This window comes from Dermacentor andersoni, chromosome 1 (assembly GCF_023375885.2).
Source record: "Dermacentor andersoni chromosome 1, qqDerAnde1_hic_scaffold, whole genome shotgun sequence".
In the NCBI taxonomy this organism is placed as follows: domain Eukaryota; kingdom Metazoa; phylum Arthropoda; class Arachnida; order Ixodida; family Ixodidae; genus Dermacentor; species Dermacentor andersoni.
Window position 1 is genome coordinate 389,188,338 of NC_092814.1, and position 21,113 is coordinate 389,209,450.

A 21,113-nucleotide genomic window follows, 5' to 3' on the forward strand; every position below is an offset into this window, starting at 1 on the left:
CTTGCCCTCCGAGGCGGGACCCTCTCTGGTAACTTCTCGCTCGCAAGAGCACGTGTCCGGCGCCTCACAAGAGGCAATGGACACTACACCTATCCTCAAGGCGCACCAAGCGCCTAAGGGGCGGCGAGGTTCTCTCGAACGCTCCAAAAAGGGTCACACGCCCGTTACAGGGCCTGGAAAGAGCTCTGTAAACTAAGCATCACTTCCGTTTCCGTACACACAGCACCAATTTACTTTAAATATGGATACACAAATTATTCAATGGAAAGTCAGAGGTCTTCTTAGAAACCTTGATGACGTACAAGAACTCATCCACAAACACAATCCAAAAGTGCTGTGTTTACAGGAAACACACCTAAAATCAAAGCACACAAACTTTCTCCGACAGTATATAACTTTTCACAAAGATCGCGATGATGCTGTCGCATCATCGGGAGGTGTAGCCATTGTTATCCACAAAAGCATTGCGTGTCAACTTTTACAGCTACAAACGCCTCTTTAAGCAGCGGCGGTTCGAGCTGTTCTCCTAAACAAACTCATCACCATTAGCTCGCTTTACATACCCCCACATTACAAATGAAACAAACATGATTTTCAGTCCTATATAGATCAATTGCCAGAACCTTATGTTGTTCTGGGCGATTTCAATGCGCACAGCTCCCTGTGGGGCGACTCTCGTATAGATGCGCGAGGTCGTCTTGTTGAACAGTTCCTTTTCTCCCGTGCCTTCTGAATAAGAAGAAACCCACATATTACTGTCTTGCAAACAAAACTTTTTCTTCAATTGATTTCAGCATAGTTTCCCCATCTATACTACCTGAACTCGAATGGGAAGTTGCGAACAACCCTTACGGAAGCGACCACTTCCCCATACTATTAAGAACACTTAAAGAAAATGAATATCTACCACAGGCTCCTAGGTGGCAGATTGACACAGCCGACTGGGAGAAATTCCGAACCCTAACTAGTATATCATGGGATGACATGTCCTCGGTAGGAATTGATGCGGCTGTGGAGTATTTTACAGCCTTCATAATAGATGTCGCATCTAAATGCATACGTGAAGTGGCTCGGCATGCAAACGGCGTGTCCCGTGGTGGAAAGATAAATGTAGAATCGCACGTAGGAATCGGAACAAAGCGTGGGGGTTGCTACGCGCTTCGCTCACTGCAGAAAATCTTGTCAACTTTAAAAAAGTAAAGTCCCAAGGCAGGAGAACCCACCAACAGGCCAGAAGAGAAAGTTGGCAGAAGTTTTTATCGAGTATTAACTTGTTTACAGATGAGGCGAAAGTCTGGAACAGGGTAAATAGAATTAGAGGGCGACAAACATATTCACTCCCTCTGGTACACACACAGGGCGATACGCTGCAAGATCAGGCAGACTCACTTGGGGAGCACTTTGAGAGTGTGTCAAGTTCAAAACATTATTCGAAATCCTTTCTGAAATATAAACAAATAGAAGAATGTAAGCCACTCATAAGAAAATGTCCACAGAATGAATCGTACAACTGCCCTTTTAGTATTGCCGAGTTGAGAGCTGCCTTGAGCTCATGCAAGAGCTCTGCACTGGGATCTGACGGAATCATGTATGAAATGATCAATAACCTACACAATGACACCCAAATTACACTACTCACAATTTTCAACACCATTTGGGCTGCAGGATACCTTCCAACTGCATGGAAAGAAGCCATTGTGGTTCCTGTTTTGAAACAAGGCAAAGATCCTTCCTCAGTGGCAAGTTACCGCCCGATCGCCCTCACAAGTTGCCTTTGTGAGGTATTTGAAAAAATGATTAATCCGCTACTCATCCATTTCCTTGAAATGAGCAGAATGTTTGGTCCTTATCAGTGCGGCTTCTGAGAAGGGCGCTCCACAACCAATCATCTCGTACGTGTTGAAGGAAATATCCGGGACGCATTTATACATAAACAGTTCTTCCTATCGATATTTCTCGATATGGAAAAGGCGTATGACACAACGTGGCGTTACGTAATCTTAAGAGACTTGTTAGAAATGGGCATCTATGGTAATATGCTTAACCTAATAGAAAGCTATCTGTCCAATCGTACCTTCCGGGTAAAAGTCGGCAATATACTTTCCCGTCCTTTTACGCAAGAAACGGGTGTACCCCAAGGAGGCGTGCTCAGCTGTACGCTCTTTATTGTGAAGATGAACACGCTTCGTGCTTCATTACCACTGGCTATCTTTTACTCTGTCTACGTGGACGACATTCGAATAGCTTTCAAATCTTGTAACCTCGCAGTGTGCGAGACAGGTACTGCATGGCCTGAACAAAGTGTCAATGTGGGCAGACAAAAATGGATTTAAGATCAATCCTAGCAAAAGTTCTTGTGTTCTTTTTACAAGAAAGAGAGGCCTGATCCCAGATCCTTGCTTAGAACTGTGTGGACAACAGATACCTGTAAACAAAGAACACAAATTTCTAGGTGTTATACTTGACTATAGACTCACTTTCGTCCCCCACATTAAACAGCTTAAAGAAAAATGTCTGAAAACAATGAACCTAATGAAACTTCTATTCCAGACTACGTGGGGAAGTGACAGGAAGTGCTTAATGAATCTCTATAAGAGCCTGATTCGTTCACGATTAGGTTATGGTGCCGTGATCTATCATTCTGCCGCCCCGAGCGCACTAAAGATGCTAGACCCTGTTCACCATCTAGGTATCCGTTTAGCCATGGGTGCTTTCAGGACACGTCCCGTTGAAAGTTTATATGCAGAATCGAATGAGTGGTCACTTCATCTGCAGAGAACATACATCAGCCAAACATATTTTCTGAAACATCCGTGATTTAATACCGTTAACGACATGACATATGCTACACTCTTTCGCAATCGTCCCTCCGTAAGACAGCCTTTCTCGCTGCGTGTGAGAGAGCTTAGTGAAGAAATGCATGTTCCACTCCTCGAGCTTCGCCTAATGCATCCAGCCAAGCTGCTACCTCCTTGGGAGTGGCAGCTGATACAATGCGATACATCTTTCACTCAAGTTACAAAGCACGCTCCAGAGATTGAAATCCAAATGCATTTCCGGGAACTCCAGTATAAACACTCTGCACGGAGTTCTACACAGACGCATCGAAGTCACGACGGGGTGTCCTATGCAGCCGTTGGTCCATCCTTCTCGGAAACCGATGTGCTGCATCCGGAAACTAGTATCTTTACAGCTGAGGCCTACGCACTGTTGTCGGCTGTAAAGCATCTAAAGAAATCAGAACTCCAGAAATCAGTTATTTATACGGACTCCCTTAGTGTTGTGAAGGCCTTGATGTCTTTCGTAAACCACAAAAATCCGGTAATTAATGTACTCTACTCCGTGCTATGTAAAGCATATATATCTAATCAACATGTGATTATATGCTGGGTGCCTGGACATAGGGGCATCGAGGGTAACGTTCTAGCGGACCAGATGGCCACATCAATTTCATTGCGTGCAGTTAATCGTACTGCTTTGGTTCCTGTCACAGACCTGAAGCCGTTCTTAAGAAGGAAACTGCGAAACTACTGGCAACGCTTGTGGGACCTGGAAACAAATAATAAGCTGCATGTAATAAAGCCACAATGAGGTTTCTGGCCTCCTGTAACAAAATCACGCCGGACAGATGTCCTATTCTGTCGTCTAAGAATAGGACACACATTTGGCACACAACTTTTTACTCACCAGAAACGAGCCTCCAACCTCTGGTAGATGTGGGGAGAGGCTGACCGTCCTCCACGTTCTTCTGGAGTGTCGGGAAGCTGAATCTGAAAGAATAAAAAACGTTTTCCCTTAGCATACCGGCAGCACATCCCCCTTTATACTGTTATGTTACTCGGTGCAGAACCACTCTTTGATACCGACGCTGTCCTAGGTTTCCTGAAAGAAGTTGTGCTACATGTTATTAGCCTCATATGTTCGTAGCGCCTCCTCTCTTCAGAGGATGCCGCTGTGATAATTATTTTGAATAGCACACGCCTCTAGGCCCTTGTGTTTCAAGGGCTCTGGCGAGGCATTAGTGCTCTGAGCAATTTAGCATCTCGCATATTTTATATAATGCATCATTCTTTCTTAATGCATTTTAGTGATCATAGTACACGTCATTAATCATTCCCATAATTTTATTACGTATACATTTTATGCAATTTACACCAACTGTTTTAGGCCTCTTTACAGCCACGTAACATTAAATTCACAGAACCCATCAGACCACTACATATTCATTACCACTAGCATGGCGCTCTTTGGCCATACCTGGCCCTTGCGCCATTAAACCACAAACATCATTATCATTAAACGACATTACTTTGCATTTTGTGGCATTTAAAGTCATTAGCCATTTATTGCACCAGCTAATTATTTGTTGAAGGTCTTGCTGAAGAACGAGATGATCATCTGAGTTTTTAATTGGGCGATAAATTATGCAGTCGTCGGCGAATATTTTGATGGTGGAGGACAAATTTTGAGGTAGGTCGTTAATAAAAATGAGAAAAAGCAAGGGACCGAGGACGCTGCCCTGTGGTACACCAGAAGAAATGTCTGTTATGGTGGAAGAGCAGTTATTTGCAATAGTAAACTGCTGACGATGAGACAGAAAATTTCGGAGCCATGATAAGGTAAGACAGTCCAATTTAAGTGCGGAGAGTTTTGATATTAGGCGACAATGTGCGACACGGTCAAATGCCTTCGAAAAATCAAGGAACAAGCAATCAATTTGTAAGTTATAATTTAAGTTAGTGTGTAGGTCTGTTGTAAATTCAAATAACTGTGTCTTGCACGAGAGGCCCTTCCTAACGCCATGCTGATTATGAAAAAGGAATTTGTTAGTCTCAAGATGTCTGTAAATCTGCGAAGCGATAATGTGTTCAAGCAACTTGCAGGGAATGCATGTCAATGAAATGGGACGATAATTCTCACAGGTATAACTTTTGCCATCTTCCAATCTACGGGAAGGTGGCCAGTCGCAAGTGACTGTCTGAATATGTGAAAAAGAATTTTGCTTGATATTTATACCATATTCTTTAAAATCTTTGAGTTTATACCATCTATGCCACATGAAGAAGACATCTTAAGGATATTCATGAGAGAAGAGAGGCCCTCCAAAGTGACTTCGATAGGTTCCATGTATTGGTAGCCTAATTCCGAAACAAAAGGTATATTTGAAGTGTTCTCCTGTGTAAATACAGAGCTGAAGAATGAATTAAAGACCTCCGAACATTTGCTGTCTGGAATAGGAATATTGCTGCTGTTTTGTAATGACAATTCATCTGATTCATTGTTAGGCTTTATTATTTTCCAAAACTTGGCAGGATTGTTCTTAAGCAGCTCAGGAAGATCATTAGAGAAATATTTATCTTTAGCTTCACCTAAAGCTGAGCAGTATGATTTAAGGTACGTTTTGTAATTCTGCCACGCTGCTGATGTGCGATCTCGCTTAGCGATATTATACAAGCGTTTTTTCTTGTTCCTCATGCGCTGAAGCTTTTTAGTAAACCAAGGGTTCAACTTATCGTTAGATATATTAACTAGTGGAACATACTTGTCTACTAATGCGCACAGTGTATTTTTAAACATGAGCCAGTTTTCTTCAATGGATCTATCGTAAAATCATGGCCACATTGTGTTTTCGAAGAAAGTTTCAAATTCTGAGATTATTGTTTTATAATTGCCTTTATTGTAATCATGAATTTGTTTTCTCGTTTTACCCGTAACCGGTGGCGTTGTGTTTATCGTTATTTGGAGCAAATGGTGGTCGCTGAAACCACCCAAATATTCTATGTGACCTATTGTTTCAGGTGCTGTACTAAGAATAAGATCTAGAACATTGGCACCACGTGTCGGTTTCGTGACAGCTTGAAAGAGATTAAAGTCTAAAGACAAGTTGATGAATTCAGATGATATATGACAAGGAGTTGATAAATTCATCCAATCGATTAGTGGATAATTGAAATCCCCAAGAAGATAAATTAAATCGGCCAGGAAGAGTTCAATGGCTTTGTTGATAGTGTCGCGGAGAGCATTGATGAAAGAACGGTTAGAATCTGGTGCACGGTAACAATTACCTATTAGTATCCTAGAAGATGAGAGCGTACAAGCCACCCAAACAATTTCTAGATCAGAATTAGTGTTGACCAAAAATGATGTAATGATTTTCTTTACACCAATCAAGACACCGCCTCCTCTTTTAATAGAGCGGTCACACCTATATATGTCGTACATGTTTGAAGATGAAAAGATTTCATCATTCGTTATTGCAGAATGCAGCCATGTCTCTGTGAAAGCGATAATGTTCGATTTACTGTCTTCTAAGAAGGAAGAGATGAGATCGCGCTTTGATAATATGCTTCGTATGTTCGCATACGATACTGATAGCGAGGGTGAAGTCGGGGTTAGCTTTAGTACTTGGTGACTCTGTGCGCATGCTCCCAACCGTAGCTATCTATTCAGCGGGACAACTGCACTTGCAGAACCATCGTAGATATAACTTCTTGATTCAATACGCAGCTTGTCCACTGAAAGCTTGAAAGCTTTATTCTGGGTTTTCGCAAATTCAATTAGCTTTTGTCTAGCACGTCGAGTTTCCGATGAAAAATCTTCGTGAATGGAATATGATGTTCCCTTCAGTTGGTGTGCCGAAGAGAGAATGCGATCTTTGTCCTTAAAGATGGTCAGCTTGGCTATGATTGGTCTCCATTTGTCCTCGCTATATCTTCCCAACCGATGCACCCGCTCAAATTGTTGTTCACTTATTTTGATGCCAAGCTTATCCGCACAGAAGTCAATTATTTTTTGCTTCGACTTTGTCCAGTGTTCTCTAACGTTATCTTCCAAACCAAAGAAAAGCAGATTTCGAACGTCGCAGCCTATTCTCGGAGTCGTTACTGCGTGCCTTAATAACTGCCACCTGCTCAGACACCAGGCGTACAGCGTCGGAATCTGTCCCAGCTTTAAACATGCAATTTAACTCCATTGCTTTTTCCAAGGACACAATCTTGTCACTTAAAATTTTAATTTCGTTGTCAGCTTCCACTTGCTTCTCCCTGGCAGACTTCAAATCAGCTATCAGGGAAGCTTGACCCTCTTCAAGCCGGCAGATAGCATCTATAGCCTGCGGAAGTGAATCTGTTTCACCTTTTGTCATAGGGCCAGGATTAGATTCTATATCTCCCGAAAGCAATAGTAAAATAGCAGAAAAGGTACGATATTTGCAAGTAAACAGAGCCATCAAAAACTTCAATTTTTCAATAGACTGTGGTGGGCACGACACCACCAGCAAAGAGTAATTACTACTTCTAAAACAATGCGCAGCTTTCAGGTAACTAACCTGTAATAACAACCAGCGTGAGTGGGACATCTTGGATGCGATGTCGTGCCTTAAGTGGGAGTCAGCCAGCTGTCCTTTATATCCTGCCTCGGCCACCTCGGCCGCCGTGAACGCACATGAAGTAATCCTAGGTTGCCAGGTGAACTACTTGGATTCATCTGTAACTGGCGGGTGATGAGCTGAAGTCAGCAATCGTCGATGCAGATTGGCAGGCGGCAGCAGCAGGTCGGCAGGCGGTTGTCGATCCGGGCGAAGACACATGGACGATACCATCAGCGTTATCGTAGCCTATAATAACAACCAGCATGAGTGCGACATCTTGGATGCGATGTCGTGCCCGAAGTGGGAGCCAGCCAGCTGTCCTTTATATCCTGCCTCGGCCACCTCGGCCGCCGTGAACACACATGAAGTAATCCTAGGTTGCCAGGTGAACTACTTGGATTCATCTGTAACTGGCGGGTGATGAGCTGAAGTCAGCAATCGTCGATGCGGATTGGCAGGCGGCAGCAGCAGGTCGGCGGGCGGTTGTCGATCCGGACGAAGACACATGGACAATACCATCAGCGTTATCGTAGCCTGTAATAACAACCAGCGTGAGTGCGACATCTTGGATGCGATGTCGTGCCCCTTTTAACACACAGAAGCATGGCCTTTGAGATTGGCTACTGTTAACCTGAGCTGCCAACTGCCCTGCGGCCTCCGCAAGTTTTTCACCAACACAATAGATGGCGCAGCGGTGTTTCCTGCGTACCATACTCCTGTGTGCGCGCTTTCAGAAACCTGATAATCCTGTTTGCACATTGACGTTTTGCCACTTATTATGTGGAAGGAAGTGTGCAAATTATGAAGTATGCCTCAGCCGACATTTTCATAGTTTTATTTTTGCTTTATTTACTAGCCGTAGGAGCTCCAAGTACATGCTTGAAATGGCCAAAAATTTTCTTCAATCGAAACCATGGGATGAAATTACTTTGTTAAAATGCAAACAAAACTACAAGATTTTCAATGGAATTAAGATCGCTAAATGAAAAATAGTTGGAAATAACGGGTTTCGTTAAAGGGACCCTGAAGCGATTTTGACGATTTTGTACAAATGTACTGAGTCATTAGGGTAGGTCCTTCTGATCATAAATTGATCCATCTAAGTGCTCCGTGTAAAGCCTGTAATTTATCATAAGGTTTTAAAAATGTACATCGCTACCGATCACGGCACACCACTCGGCTGAATTTTCAGCTGCCCCTGACCATTTGACGCAAATTGCCCTAATGACGCTAGTAGGGCGAGCTATCTGATTGGCTCCTCAGGGTGCGTCATTGCTAATTTTTCCAACTTTATGGCTAACAAATGTTGCTCGTAATAGTTGGAAGGTTAGTTAATTTGTTTCTATTTCTCACTAAAACACTTCCGGCACAAAGCAAGTGTCGTCTGCTTGTGTTACATGCTCCGTGTTGACGAGAGATCTGCCGTCAGTGTTGATCGCAATCTTTTCGAGATCACCATGGTTTACCCTTGTTACCTTGTGGGCCACAAACGCAGTAACTGGCAGTATGTCAAGCTGCAACATCGCGTCCCTCTGCGAAGCAGCAGACGGGCGGAGTGGCTGTAGCGTGTCGCACTGTCGCTATCCGATCGGCGCCAGGATTTGCACGTTTGCGGCTGTCACTTTACACCGGAAGATTACCAACGCAATAGCGTCTCATGTGTCCGGTATTTGGGTAAACGCAAGCGCAAGGGGACTGGGCCTGGCAGTTTGACCATGCCGTTCCACGGGATGAGCAGAGGCGCAAACATGAATGGTGTGCATGGTGCAGCCACCTGGTGGCATAGAGCTCAACCAAACACAGTGGCAGTAACAAAGTGCATTGTTCTTTGCTGTTGTACATTTTTCGCAGGAGTCAAATCGTGAGCACATTGCTTTTGTAAATGTTTACAATGTTTTGCACTTGGTTAGAGCAATATTAGCTCTGTTTGGCTGGTTAAGCTCTGCGCCAACAGGTGGCTGGACTGTGCAGACCTATCAGGCTGCTCACGTTCGTCTGCGCTGATGCTCCATCGTCAGCTTCAGTTTATGCCTCCACCCATCCGTTGAAACGCCTAGCTCGCCTGTGGTTACTGGAATACCGGGCACATTCGGCGTTGCGACAGAATGCTTGCAACGCGCGCTGCTTCGATAGCTCTCGTTTGGGGCCGACTGCTAAGCGGCTGGCGGCGAGGTTGGAGAAGCTTCGCACACTCGCTCCTATAGATCCGGAAGTAGACGAAACGACTTGCCATCATGAAGCAGAGCCAGTGAAGGTGGAGCTTAGCCCCGATCACTCGGCGAACGAGTGTAGGAGAAAATGCATGGCTGTGGAGGAGGGTAACTTGTTATCACTCATAGCTCTCTTAATATGAGACGCTTCGCACAAATTATGGTGCGAATGATTAACTTTAGCTGTACTCTACGCGTCTACGAAATTTGTCCTAACCATTTCAGGAGCCGTATAAATTGAGCTTTGTTATATCAAGGTTTCACTGTATTTGTACATTGGTGGGGCCCGGTGTGGTATCCTGTGTTGGCTTCTGGTTTCAGTTTTGGGTCGTTTACGTCAGGGCGCCACTCAGCGCCAAATGCTGTAAGTTGCCTGCAGCAGCCCCATGGTGAGTGAGAGTCATTGGATTTTCAAAATTACTAACTACCTTTCACTAATGGCATCCTAGTCTGACTTCTCTCAATGTATATACAATTGAACCTCGATAGTTCGAACTCAAAGGGGCCCGAAAATTTGTTCGAATTACAAGAAGTTTGAATTAAAAGCAGGACTTATTTTGGAAGTATTTGTGCACCATAGCACAATGCACGAACGGTGTGAGTCATGAAATATCACGGCGCACAAGTGCACAGCGAGCGAGGACCACTAAACTGTGCGCACAGGCCAACGCTCGCTTCCAGATAAGGGCAGAAAACGAAACTTCAGGTAGCAGGCTAAACTGGCACCGGCGGGGTTGGCAGTGCCAGCGCTGACGCAGAGGTGGGCGCACACAGAGTCCGTCGAAGATGAGGTAGTTATGAGGGAGTTGAGAGGGAGGGCGAAAGGAGCGTAGTTGTGAGGAAGGGTGGGAGGGAAGCGGATTTGCTTTCCCGCCAGCTTTTTGGATGGCGCTAATTACCTCTGCCACCTACTGCCACCAAGCAGCGGAGTTGCCGAGGCCAGGACCGGGCCTCCGCTGCTGCTTCCCTCTGCACGCTCGTGTGTATTTTCCTTCATCTGCTGACAGGTCGGTGCTGTGTTTACCTTCTTCGTCCTGCGATTTTAATACGAGTCATGTCTTATCAAATTGATGAAGTCGTTGCCACTGATCATAATCATGTTGGTGAGATCCCTTCTGTTGCGGCGTCACCGTGTTCAAAACACAAGGAGAACGAGGTACTGGGTGTCGCCTTCGCGTCCTTGTATTCAGGGTCTGTCTTGTCATTGGTTATGGTGCACTGTTTCCAACAACCTTTCCATCGGGACATCTCGGTTTAGACGTGTCATTGTGACACGTCTAAACGTCTAAACGTGACAAGCACGAACGAGACCAACCAAGCCAACCAAAACAAGCACGAGAGAGAGCTGATGTGAGCAGATGGTAGTGCGAAACAAGCGGTCAGGCCGGTCTGCATGATAACCAGCTTCCTGCGCGTATGTCGCTGTAGGGACCACTCTTATTGGTCTCCTCCGCTTGCGGCTCGCTTGCTGCCATGGCGAGCCACGAAAAATCGGCCCAGGACCCATTCCCCCCGCGGTGCACGTTTTGCCACTAGTGTGGCTGTGGCATTACGGTGCAACGCAGAAATGGTGACCTTGCCATTTAAGAAAGGGTAAAATTTCCGCCACTTTTTTTTTTTCTTTTTTTTTATGCGCGGCATTGAGGAGCTTCTCCTAAGCCTTTCCTCTATGGCAGGGTCAGAGCAATGCTGGTCGGAAGTGCCGCCACGTGATTTGGCACACTGCTGAGAGCATTGTCGGAGCACGCTATGTTCGAATCAGGGCTTGGCAAAGATACTTTGCAATTGTATCATGATACTGGGGCAACAAGTATTTGAGATACAGATACAACGTACTACCGCAACTATTGTATTTGATGCGATACTTTCCATTTGTATCTTACGATACTTCAATACATTTGCTAATTTCTTATTATAGGTCTCTATAGTGTAGCAGCAAATGTGTATGCACAAAAATGTTTGCTTGGAAATTTCTTAACTCCAACCAACCTTATTTCATTTGAATTAAATGCCTGTTAGTATCTCAAAATTTATAGGAGTCGCTGTTCTGCTTGCCGACCAGCTAGCGGGCCGCCATTTAATTACAATGTCAATAACAAGCCTCTGCACGATGGGGCAAATTTTGCTGTGGAGTTTTACCTTGTCCGTAAACGTATTGCTGTTTATGCTATACCGGATCACCAGACAGGTGCATGGCAGCAACAGCACTGGTAGCGACATTTTTACACCAAAGCTGTATACTTCTACCCCCAATGCACCTTTCGTGTCCGTGGGCAAAGATGTGGGCTGATGCCGGAGACAGTGCAACACCGTGCCGACCCGCGGCGTAGATGAAGCAGGCTTCAAGCACTTCACCCCTAATAATAATAATAATAATAATAATAATAATAATAATAATAATAATAATAATAATAATAAATCACAATAGATGAAATAAATAAATCGACTTCCATGTATTTTGCATGTTTGTGCATCAACAATGAAAAAAGGTGAACGTGGGCCAATCCCGGAGATTGTGCAATACCGGGCCAACCCGCAGCTAGGGTGAAGCAGGCTTCAAGCACTTTGCCCTTAATAATAACAATAAATAATAATAACTAAAACAAATCAACCAGGATGCGTTACTTAAAGTCAGTGGGTATAATGCAATCGCTTGTGAACAGCACATGGACTGACGAGCAGGAGGCATTATCCTATACACAAAAGACAAAATATATGTACAACCATACACCCTTGACTCGCAAGAGGACAATGTCACCTACTGTGGGGATGTCTCTGCCGTAAGAACGAAAGACAGAATTGTGATATTATATATGCCCAAGCACACCCAAGTGTGATATCAAGAAGTTCATGACCACCCACTTTGCATGTGTTAGCCGTGATAACACTACCCCTGTGATCATCGTTCGAGATTTCAGTGTGGACATTTCAAAACTAGACAAGAAATGGTTCTAAGCTTGTGCTAGATGAGTTTGGTTTGAAGCGCCACACCAATCCACACCACTCAACTACTCAACAACAGTTGTGTATAGGTTTAACTTTGGCCAGGATTCTGTCCAAGGTTCTAACCAAAACAATCATTGTATATCACAGTAATCACAAAGCTATCATCACTACCATTACCAAATGATGAAAATACATACATGTACCCTTGTCTAACCCTGTGTGATGTGCTACATCTTTTTGTGACTCATCGTGTATACAGAGAGCACATAAAGCTGCAATGACCTTTCATATTCAACTTATCTGCTGACGTAAAGGGTTCGTTAGCAACATATTCATTAACGTGCAATCATTTTACTATGTTTCTTCTACAAGAAAATTTGTGCAGCCCAAGAACGTTTCATAGATATTGTAGTGACACAAAGCGTTGCAGGATACCACCGCTATTACCGTATTTACTCGAATCTAACACGCACTTTTTTTCCGATAAAATGGGTCCAAAAATTGCGTGCACATTAAAATTGAGTACGACCATAAACCATAAATTGAAACTGAACCAGTGGCGATAACTGCTGCCATATACTGGCGTGATGTCATCCCGATTTAGCATCTCATTCACCCTATGGTACATAGCGGTCTGGGGGTTTTTGTGTCCAGCCAGACCGGCGCAGCGCTGGCATCGAGGTGCACGGGGCAGCCTCACGTATTCCTGGCCCCTGCCCTGGTGTCCCAACTACTTGGGGGCTGGTGGTTCCTTCTTGGCGCTCAGGGTCACAGGCTCCATCATCCAGGTCATGCTCCCCCACTCGTGGCTTGATCTGGTCGCACTGTCGACGAATGTTCACCCCCTGTCGACTATCGGTGTTCACCATGCCATCCGATGACGTGATTCAGGCTGGGATCCATGGTTCGCCTCGCTCGAAGTTCTTTACCCAGACAGGTTCCCCCAGCTGCAACACACTAGAAACGTGGTGGTCAACTGGAGACTGCGGGGCGAGAGGCCCCGGGCCGGTGGTGCTACTGCGTTGTCCAGTCTGGAACGGAGCTCATAGCTCATAGGGAGCTTCGCTTGGGTACTGTGGCATCCTTCGGTACCTGTGCAGAATCCTTGCCAAACGTGTTTTCAAAGACCCGTGGACATTCTTCTTCAAAAACTCTTTTAACAGTTCGCATGGCGCGTTCCACAAGCCTGTTGGACTACGGATGATACAGTGCTGTCCGGAGATGTGTTATGTTATTCAGCTTCATAAACTCCCGAAATTCAGCACGTGTAAATTGTGGGCCATTACCAGATGGGCCGACGCACCCCGTCCCCGACATCGTGAGAAAGCACTGTACCGATCCCATCTGGGGAGGCATCGCATTCCAGAACAAGAGGCTTGCGTGGATCAAAATGCGCCAGGAAATCAGCAGACTTGAGGAAGTCCTTCGCCTTTCTGAATGCCCGTTGTTGACTGGGACGCCGCTCCCACTTAGCTTCCTTGTGGAGCAGTTGATAGAGTGACGCCATGGCTGTAGATGCATTGGGAAGAAACTTGTGGTAGTATGTTACCATGCCCAGAGACAACCTTAATTCTGTGAGGTTCCGCAGCACCTGCATCTGAAAAATGGCATCTACGTTTTCCGACTTTGGTTGACGTTCCTGAGCACTAATTCGATGTCCCAGGAAATCCACCTGTGCTTGACAGAACTTGCACTTGTCCGCATATAGGCACACATCATTTTCCTGAAACCGCTGCAATACTTAGTGCAGTGTGGTGCAGTCATTGTGTTTCTCTGCAATGATGATGTCGTCTAAGTATACCTGAACCCCAGGAAGTCCTTGCAAGATGGTCTCTATGCGACGTTGGAATACTGCTGGTGCGGAAGCCACTCAAAATGGCAGGTGAGTGAAGCCAAACAGTCCCTTATGCGTGTTTATGGTTGTAAGTAGCATGGCTTTCTCATCCAGTGGTAGCTGATCGTAAGCCTCCCTCAAATCTATCATGGTGAAAACCTGACCGCCGTTCAACGTTGCCAGGATATCTTCCGCCCGGGGCAACGGATATTGCTCCGTGTGGCAAGCTTTGTTTACCGTGAGTTTAAAATCACCGCAGAGGCAAATGCGGCTGTTACGCTTTACCACAGGCACCACGGGTGCGGCCCACTTAGAATGAGGCACAGGGACAAGAATGCCCGCGGCCAAAAGGCACTCAAGCTCAGCGTCTACCCTTGCACGAAAGGTGTACGGAACTTCTCATGCTTTCCTGAATTTCGATACCTCGTTGTCCCGCTAGTGTACCGGCGGACCCCTGATGAGACCTAGGCCTGGCGCGAACACGTCAGCGAATTCTGTTACCAAACAGTGCACGTTAACATCGTCCGTCCCGATGAAAGGCATTCATTCACCTGTTGTGTTCACATTCATTACTGCCACCTCGAGCATGTTGAACGCCTGGATCAGGTCGCCTCCGCACAGGTTGGGGCCGGAGCAACCGAGGACTCTCAGGGATCCATCCGTCGACCGGTTTCCGCACGAAACCTTGAGCTTGAGTTGTCCACAAACAGGAAGCCTTCCCAGGAAGCAAGTCAGTTTCAATGGCGAACCACGAAGCTTGGGCCACACTGTTTTGTTTTGCTCATAGGTGGGCCACGTGACGACCGCCACCGGTGATCCTGTATCGACCTGCATGTCCACTGGAACGCCCCCGTAATTCAATGTGCGCACAATGGGTTGCGTGATGCCGATGTTGGTGACATGACTGTCCGCTGCTTCCAATGAGAATATACCGTCCATGCCCACAGCTGTACCCTCCTCCCTAGACGATAGGGTATGTAGCTGACGTGACAGCCCTGGTGGCCCTTCAATGAACTCTCTTCCAACGGAAACAGTCTTGGGCGATATGACCCAGCTTTTGACACTTGAAGCACGTTGCCGAACAGGACCAGCAATCCTCTGGTTAGTGCCCTTTCGCTCTGCAGCGGTTGCATGAAATAATCCGTAGCCGGTTTCTTGGGCGATAAGACTGTCCTCGCATTGCATGTGCGCTTCCTTCAGTGGCATGGCTCATTATCTGCTGCGCGCTCACTTCTGCCATTTCGGCTGATAGCACGATTTCTTCTGCTTCACTCCTCGTCAGCTGTGGCTTCGCAAGCAACTGTCGACGCACTCCTGCGCTTTGCAGCCCACAGACGATGCAATCTCTCAGCATTCAATCCAACGTTGCGCCAAAATTGCATGTGTCTGCTATCTGACGAATGGCAACTATGAAATCTTTGACAGGTTCGCCTGGCAGCTGGTCACAGGTAAAGAACTTGTAAAACTGTGCTATCTCGTTTAGTTGCGGAGAAAAGTGCTGCTGCAACAACGCTACGACTTGGGCGTAGGAAAGTTTGTTCACCTTGTCTGGCGCGCATTGACCATTAAGTACATCCACAGTGTAGGTCGTCAGTGCTGCAACCAACAGGGCCCACTTCTTCTTGTCATCCGTGACGCCATTGCCTTCAAAGAAGGCCTCCAGTCGAACTTGGTAAGCTGGCCACTTGTGGCTCGTTTTTATCAAATTGCAGCGGGCTGGCGTATCCTCCCATGGTGGCGAAGGCTGCGGCGTCCTAAGAGGGCAGCCCGTTGTCAACCCATGCTTGTCACCATTGAATAATACCAACCATACACAGCGGTGGCTGGGCCAAGACAACGTATATTGCTTTTATGCGTGTTAATATAGGGGTTGTGCGAGACGGTTAGAGAGGGAGTATGAGGAGGAGGAACAGCGGCGATAACTGCTGCCGTATGCTGGTGTGACGTCATCCTGATGTAGCAATCACAATGCTGCAATTAAAAGGAAAGCGATCACATGTGTGGAGACGATCGGAAATCGGGCCGCATCATGAGCGTTCGGAGTTTTCAAAACTTGCGTGCGGGAATGGCGCAAACAGGAGAAGCGTTCTGAACCAGCGGCTGCTATGTACGGCCCGGCCGCGCAGCCCTTATCTTGAAAGCAATCTGCGGCGGAGACGAGAGTCTACGTATCTAGGCGCACCGCGCTGAGTTCTCGTCGCTTACTTCACGTCGAAGCAAAAGGCCGCACAAAGGTCAATTCCCTCGCTCCTGCAACTGCACTTCTTCACTCCAGCATTTAAAGAGTTTCCGCGGTCATTGAGTGAGACGTGTTCATGCTTGCGTGCGCGTGACACCATGCTTGTTAATTTAGTCAGTAAGCAAAGGTTTAAGAGTTTATGCGGCCGATAAAACTACTACCCTTACTTTTCGTATAGCTGTATACTAATTTGCTATCATAATCGATGCTTTGCCTTTCGCACGAAACTGCAACTTATTTTATTTATCACAACTTTAGTGCATTGGGAGTAAATGTTTGTTTTTTCCAAATGAGAGAAAGTTGTATTTCTGTATGAAAGAATGAGGTGCGCGGTACTGCAAAGGAGTTTTCTTTCTATAGGTCAAGGCAAACGAGTGTGCATTACAATTGAGGGCGTGTTATAATCGAGCAAATACGGTAACACAACTGCCACCTATAGCTCCGATTACCTAGTGATTTGTAACAGTATGGCATTTTGAGGGTGAGCTAAACAGCAGAAAGTATATCTAAGTAAAATAGAAAGGTGGTTCCATATCAGACAATCACATTTAATACATAGAAACACGATACAGGTGGTACCACTCATAGGTATGAAATTTAAGCAAGAAATATTGTCAACTTACCTGTTAAGGTCAGACAATACCTGTGGTACCTGTGGAAAATAGCTTCAAACGACTTGTGTGGACGCTCATGCGAAAAGTGGAGTATTTGGTGTTATAATGTTTCTCGAATCCCCTTCCTAAAATCTAGCATTCTTCAGACTTCGTAACAAAGTACCACGCAAGAAAAGCTTGGATAGCGGTATCAGAATTTACGTGAAAGATGCCGCACGTATTGGTGCATTCAGCACAATACGGTGGCTACGAGCAAGCTTCCTGATACCGACGCAACTAAACACAAAAAATCAAGAAAACAAAAGGTCGGCTGCGCGCAGACGTTCGCGCGCTTGTTTTTCTCGAGACAGCGCGAGCGCCCCCACGTGACTCTGTTCTGCCAATAGGGACGTGCAGACCTCATCACCTGCCCTCGCTGGAGGGCTCTAGCGGAAAGATAAGGAATGTTGCTGCCTTTAGTTTTATTCAGGGGGCTTAGTGGCAGCAGTATCAGCTCGAGAAGCAGAGTTTAGCCACCATTTATAGTTTAGCATGGTTATGTTGCGATAACAGCATCTTGTATCTTAAGATACACAATACATTCTTGCATGTATCGGAAATACAGATACTGATACATGTCTTGCCAGACGTATCATGATAAAGATACAAGATACCAAAGGAATACCTAAGATAGTGTCTAAGGCACATGTATCTTCAATACTACCCAGCACCGGTTCGAAATAACCGTCGTAAATTCTTGCGCGTTCGAATTGCTGGGCTTTTTCGCCCATTGGAATACACAAAACTTTGACGTGACCACGGCGTCAGTTTGAATAAACCGGAAGTTTTAATTAAACCTGTTCGAATTAACGAGATTCGACTGTATATCGTACTCTGACTTGTTAAAGTAATGTTTTTTCGGCATTATTTGACATTCATAGCTACTAAATACTATATTTGCTTTCTAAAAAGTTGACAACTGCACACCACTAACATAACCTTACCAATTCATTTTGACGTATAGGCACATTCAAGAACAAGATATGGGGATCGAGTGCTAGCCACTCACTTAGCTGACCATGATCTTGTTAGAATCCTGTATAGAAATGGGAGCATTAAAAGAACATGGCAGTATGTTATTGGAGTACGAGACTTACCATGTGTTGACGATCGTCCTTGTGCAGCATGCCATTTAGTCACAAAGTGGCAGCTACATTCCTGTTTAGAATGGACTACTGCGTTGGTGCTCCCCTTGTGCAGTGCATGGTGTTTTTACTATGTGCCAGTCACTGTGACCGTCGTGTGCACAGCATGCCACGGTGCTGGACCTGGAGCTGGTGGCTGACACCCTGGCCCAACAGTTGTGTGCCGAGCACAGCCTTGTCTATGAGGGACTGCTGGACTACGACGCGTGCGCAGCGGCTGGGGCATCCCATGGGGCGCAGGCTACCCTGCTTCTGGCCTTTCTGCTGGAAGCCTCAAGGTGGGTTTGCAGGCAGTTCGTCACAATTGCACTTGTCCCGTCAGGCATGTGCATTACTTAATAGCATCACGCTCTCGTTAATTTGAATGTATTTGGTCACACACCAGTTAAGTCACACGACCATGGGTAGGACTCCTGTGCCAATTGCACCATTTTGATACAAACGCAAATTCGTGTGCTAAACTGTGCTACATACGTAATATTGCTCCGGCAATGGCCGCGAACAGAGAGTGGATTCATTTTCTGAAAAAAAGTGCAGCCATTCACACTGCGCAACGGTGCCTCCTGCGCAGTTTCTCCTCATTTTCGTGCTCGCTGGACTTATCGGCGCATCCGGCAAGCGGTCAGCGCACGTGGGTCCTCTCCCGGCTGTTGTTGCTGTGGCCGGAATGACCACTGTATTAAAGTGCGCTACAATATGATTGAGAAGCTGCGCAACTAGATTCAGTAAAAGCATGTTAATTCGCAACTCCTTAATTTGAAATTTCAAATAATTCGAAGTAACCACCGCGGCCCATTCAACAATGTATTGAAAGCAATGTGTAACCCATCCCACTAATTCACACTGAAATCCGCACCACCACCACCGATAATTCGAACTCTGTGCCATCGTCGGTGGGGAGCGTGCTAGTGCGCGGGAGCATGCTGGCGACACTGGCATCACCGTACTGGCCGTGCCACTTTGCTCTTTCCATCTGCGGCCCTTTGTTTAGGCCTGACTGGAGAGAGATGCATTCGTGCCTGGCCAGCCATAGCCAATGCCTCTGTTGCAGGTCAAGTCTCTCCCTCTCTCAAGACCTTAAAGATAAAAACGCGGACATGGTCCTGCATGTTCATGCATGTACAGATGGCTGACATCTAAGCCATGGTGAGGTTACCTTTTTGGAAGAACACTAAAGGAAGAAAAAATTGTGTAATAAAAAATGTTTGTTAGGGCTGCAAGAAATACGATAGGATTGCACACCTTGATAGATAGGTGCCATATCTTTGACGCCCGAGTATGCGCGGGCAAATGATTTGAAAAAATGCCTTTAATCTTGCCTTGATTATCTTTGACGCCTGAGGGTGCGCAGGTATATAAATATGAAGTACGTATGTGTTCTGAAATAGAATAGTTGCGAGTGTAGCGAGTGTCGTCTTTTCTTGTGTGTCTTCACTGTGTCCATGTCACTGCGTTGCTTCACCAGCAAGGTATGATGACCAAAAAGCATAGCCTTTGAGATTCGTGGCTATTACACGTATCCCAGCATCGCTGGGATACATGTGTGGCTGCTGCCTGTAGTACGTATAATGGAACTCAGCAGTGTGCAGCTGGTGCAGCGACGAAAGTACGACGGAGACCAACGTCGCTGCTTGTGGTGTGTTTTGAGAGTACATTCTATAGCACAACTCTTGTTCCTGTGGCGCAAAGGCGCATTTATAGCCCGACGTTTTCGGTGCGCATCGCTTGTGGCCAGTCATGCTGCGCCAGCTGAAATGCCGTCCCCTCTAGACTTCGCCGCGCGCGCAGTCGGCTGCTCTCTTCGGAGCATGCGCACAACAATCCCTAACCCGTGCACCACTTTGCAGACTTTGAATGGCCATCTGCGACTGTCGGCGAAGCGGCGTGGGCACCACAATGGCCACATGCGGTTACGTTGGCTGGGCCAGTGCTTTGAACTATAGACATTGTTCTCGCCAACGTGACGTAGTGAGTGTGCGCGCGCGCTCATGCTACATCGGACTATATATGTGCCTTACCCAGGCGATTTTTTTCTCTGGCTTTCATTAGTTCGAATTTTGTATAATTTAAATTTTCCTAGCATCCCCATGGAATTCGAATTAACGAGCTTGCGCTGCAGTGGGTGCAGCAGGCTGGCGTTCCCTGGGGTAATTGCGGCTGTGAAGTCTGCAGTGGCATATGGTGACCCATAAGTTATGTTGTCGATTGGACCGCATAATTCGAGAACATTTTCCACTATCGTCATGAGCGTCAGCACGGGAATATGTTGTTCAATCGTAGCGCCACCAATGTTTTTGGCTTTACAGGAAATGCTGGCCACTTTACCCACTCTTCCATATTCTACAGAAGAACTTCAGTTTGGCCTAGTTGGTGTTTACTGCATATCATATTGACCACAAATAAAGACAGGTCCCCGTCTTTATTTGTGGTCAATATGATATCCATATTTTAGTACGCTATAGCCACAAAGAATGCTCCACCTAGACAAGTGTCGCCTAGCAATGGAGGCGTGTCTCTTCCTTCTTTCGCCCTTTTTTTCTCCCTTCTTTCTGTGCACGCCTCTTTATTTCTGCAGCCGTACCAGCTATGTGCATGGAGAAATGTTACCTCAATGCTCGCGGGGATACCACGTGGTCGCACTTTCCGGACGGTGTAGTTTACATGTGCTCGCACTTTGGAATAGTTTAGGTGTCCACTTTGAGTGAGACAGTTGCATT

General features: G+C 46.1%; 1 protein-coding gene and 1 pseudogene across 5 annotated transcripts in view; one reads left to right on the forward strand and one right to left on the reverse strand.

The window, feature by feature from the left end:
* LOC126518743 (uncharacterized) overlaps positions 1–21,113 on the forward strand; it is a 192,312-nt gene that overhangs the window by 136,990 nt on the left and 34,209 nt on the right. For all 5 annotated transcript variants that reach the window (XM_055064856.1, XM_055064858.2, XM_055064857.2 and 2 more), the window contains one exon: positions 18,502–18,674. In XM_055064856.1, the coding sequence (XP_054920831.1) occupies positions 18,502–18,674 (173 nt within the window). The remainder of the gene's footprint in view (positions 1–18,501; positions 18,675–21,113) is intronic.
* LOC140215519 (uncharacterized) lies at positions 14,903–16,092 on the reverse strand (annotated as a pseudogene).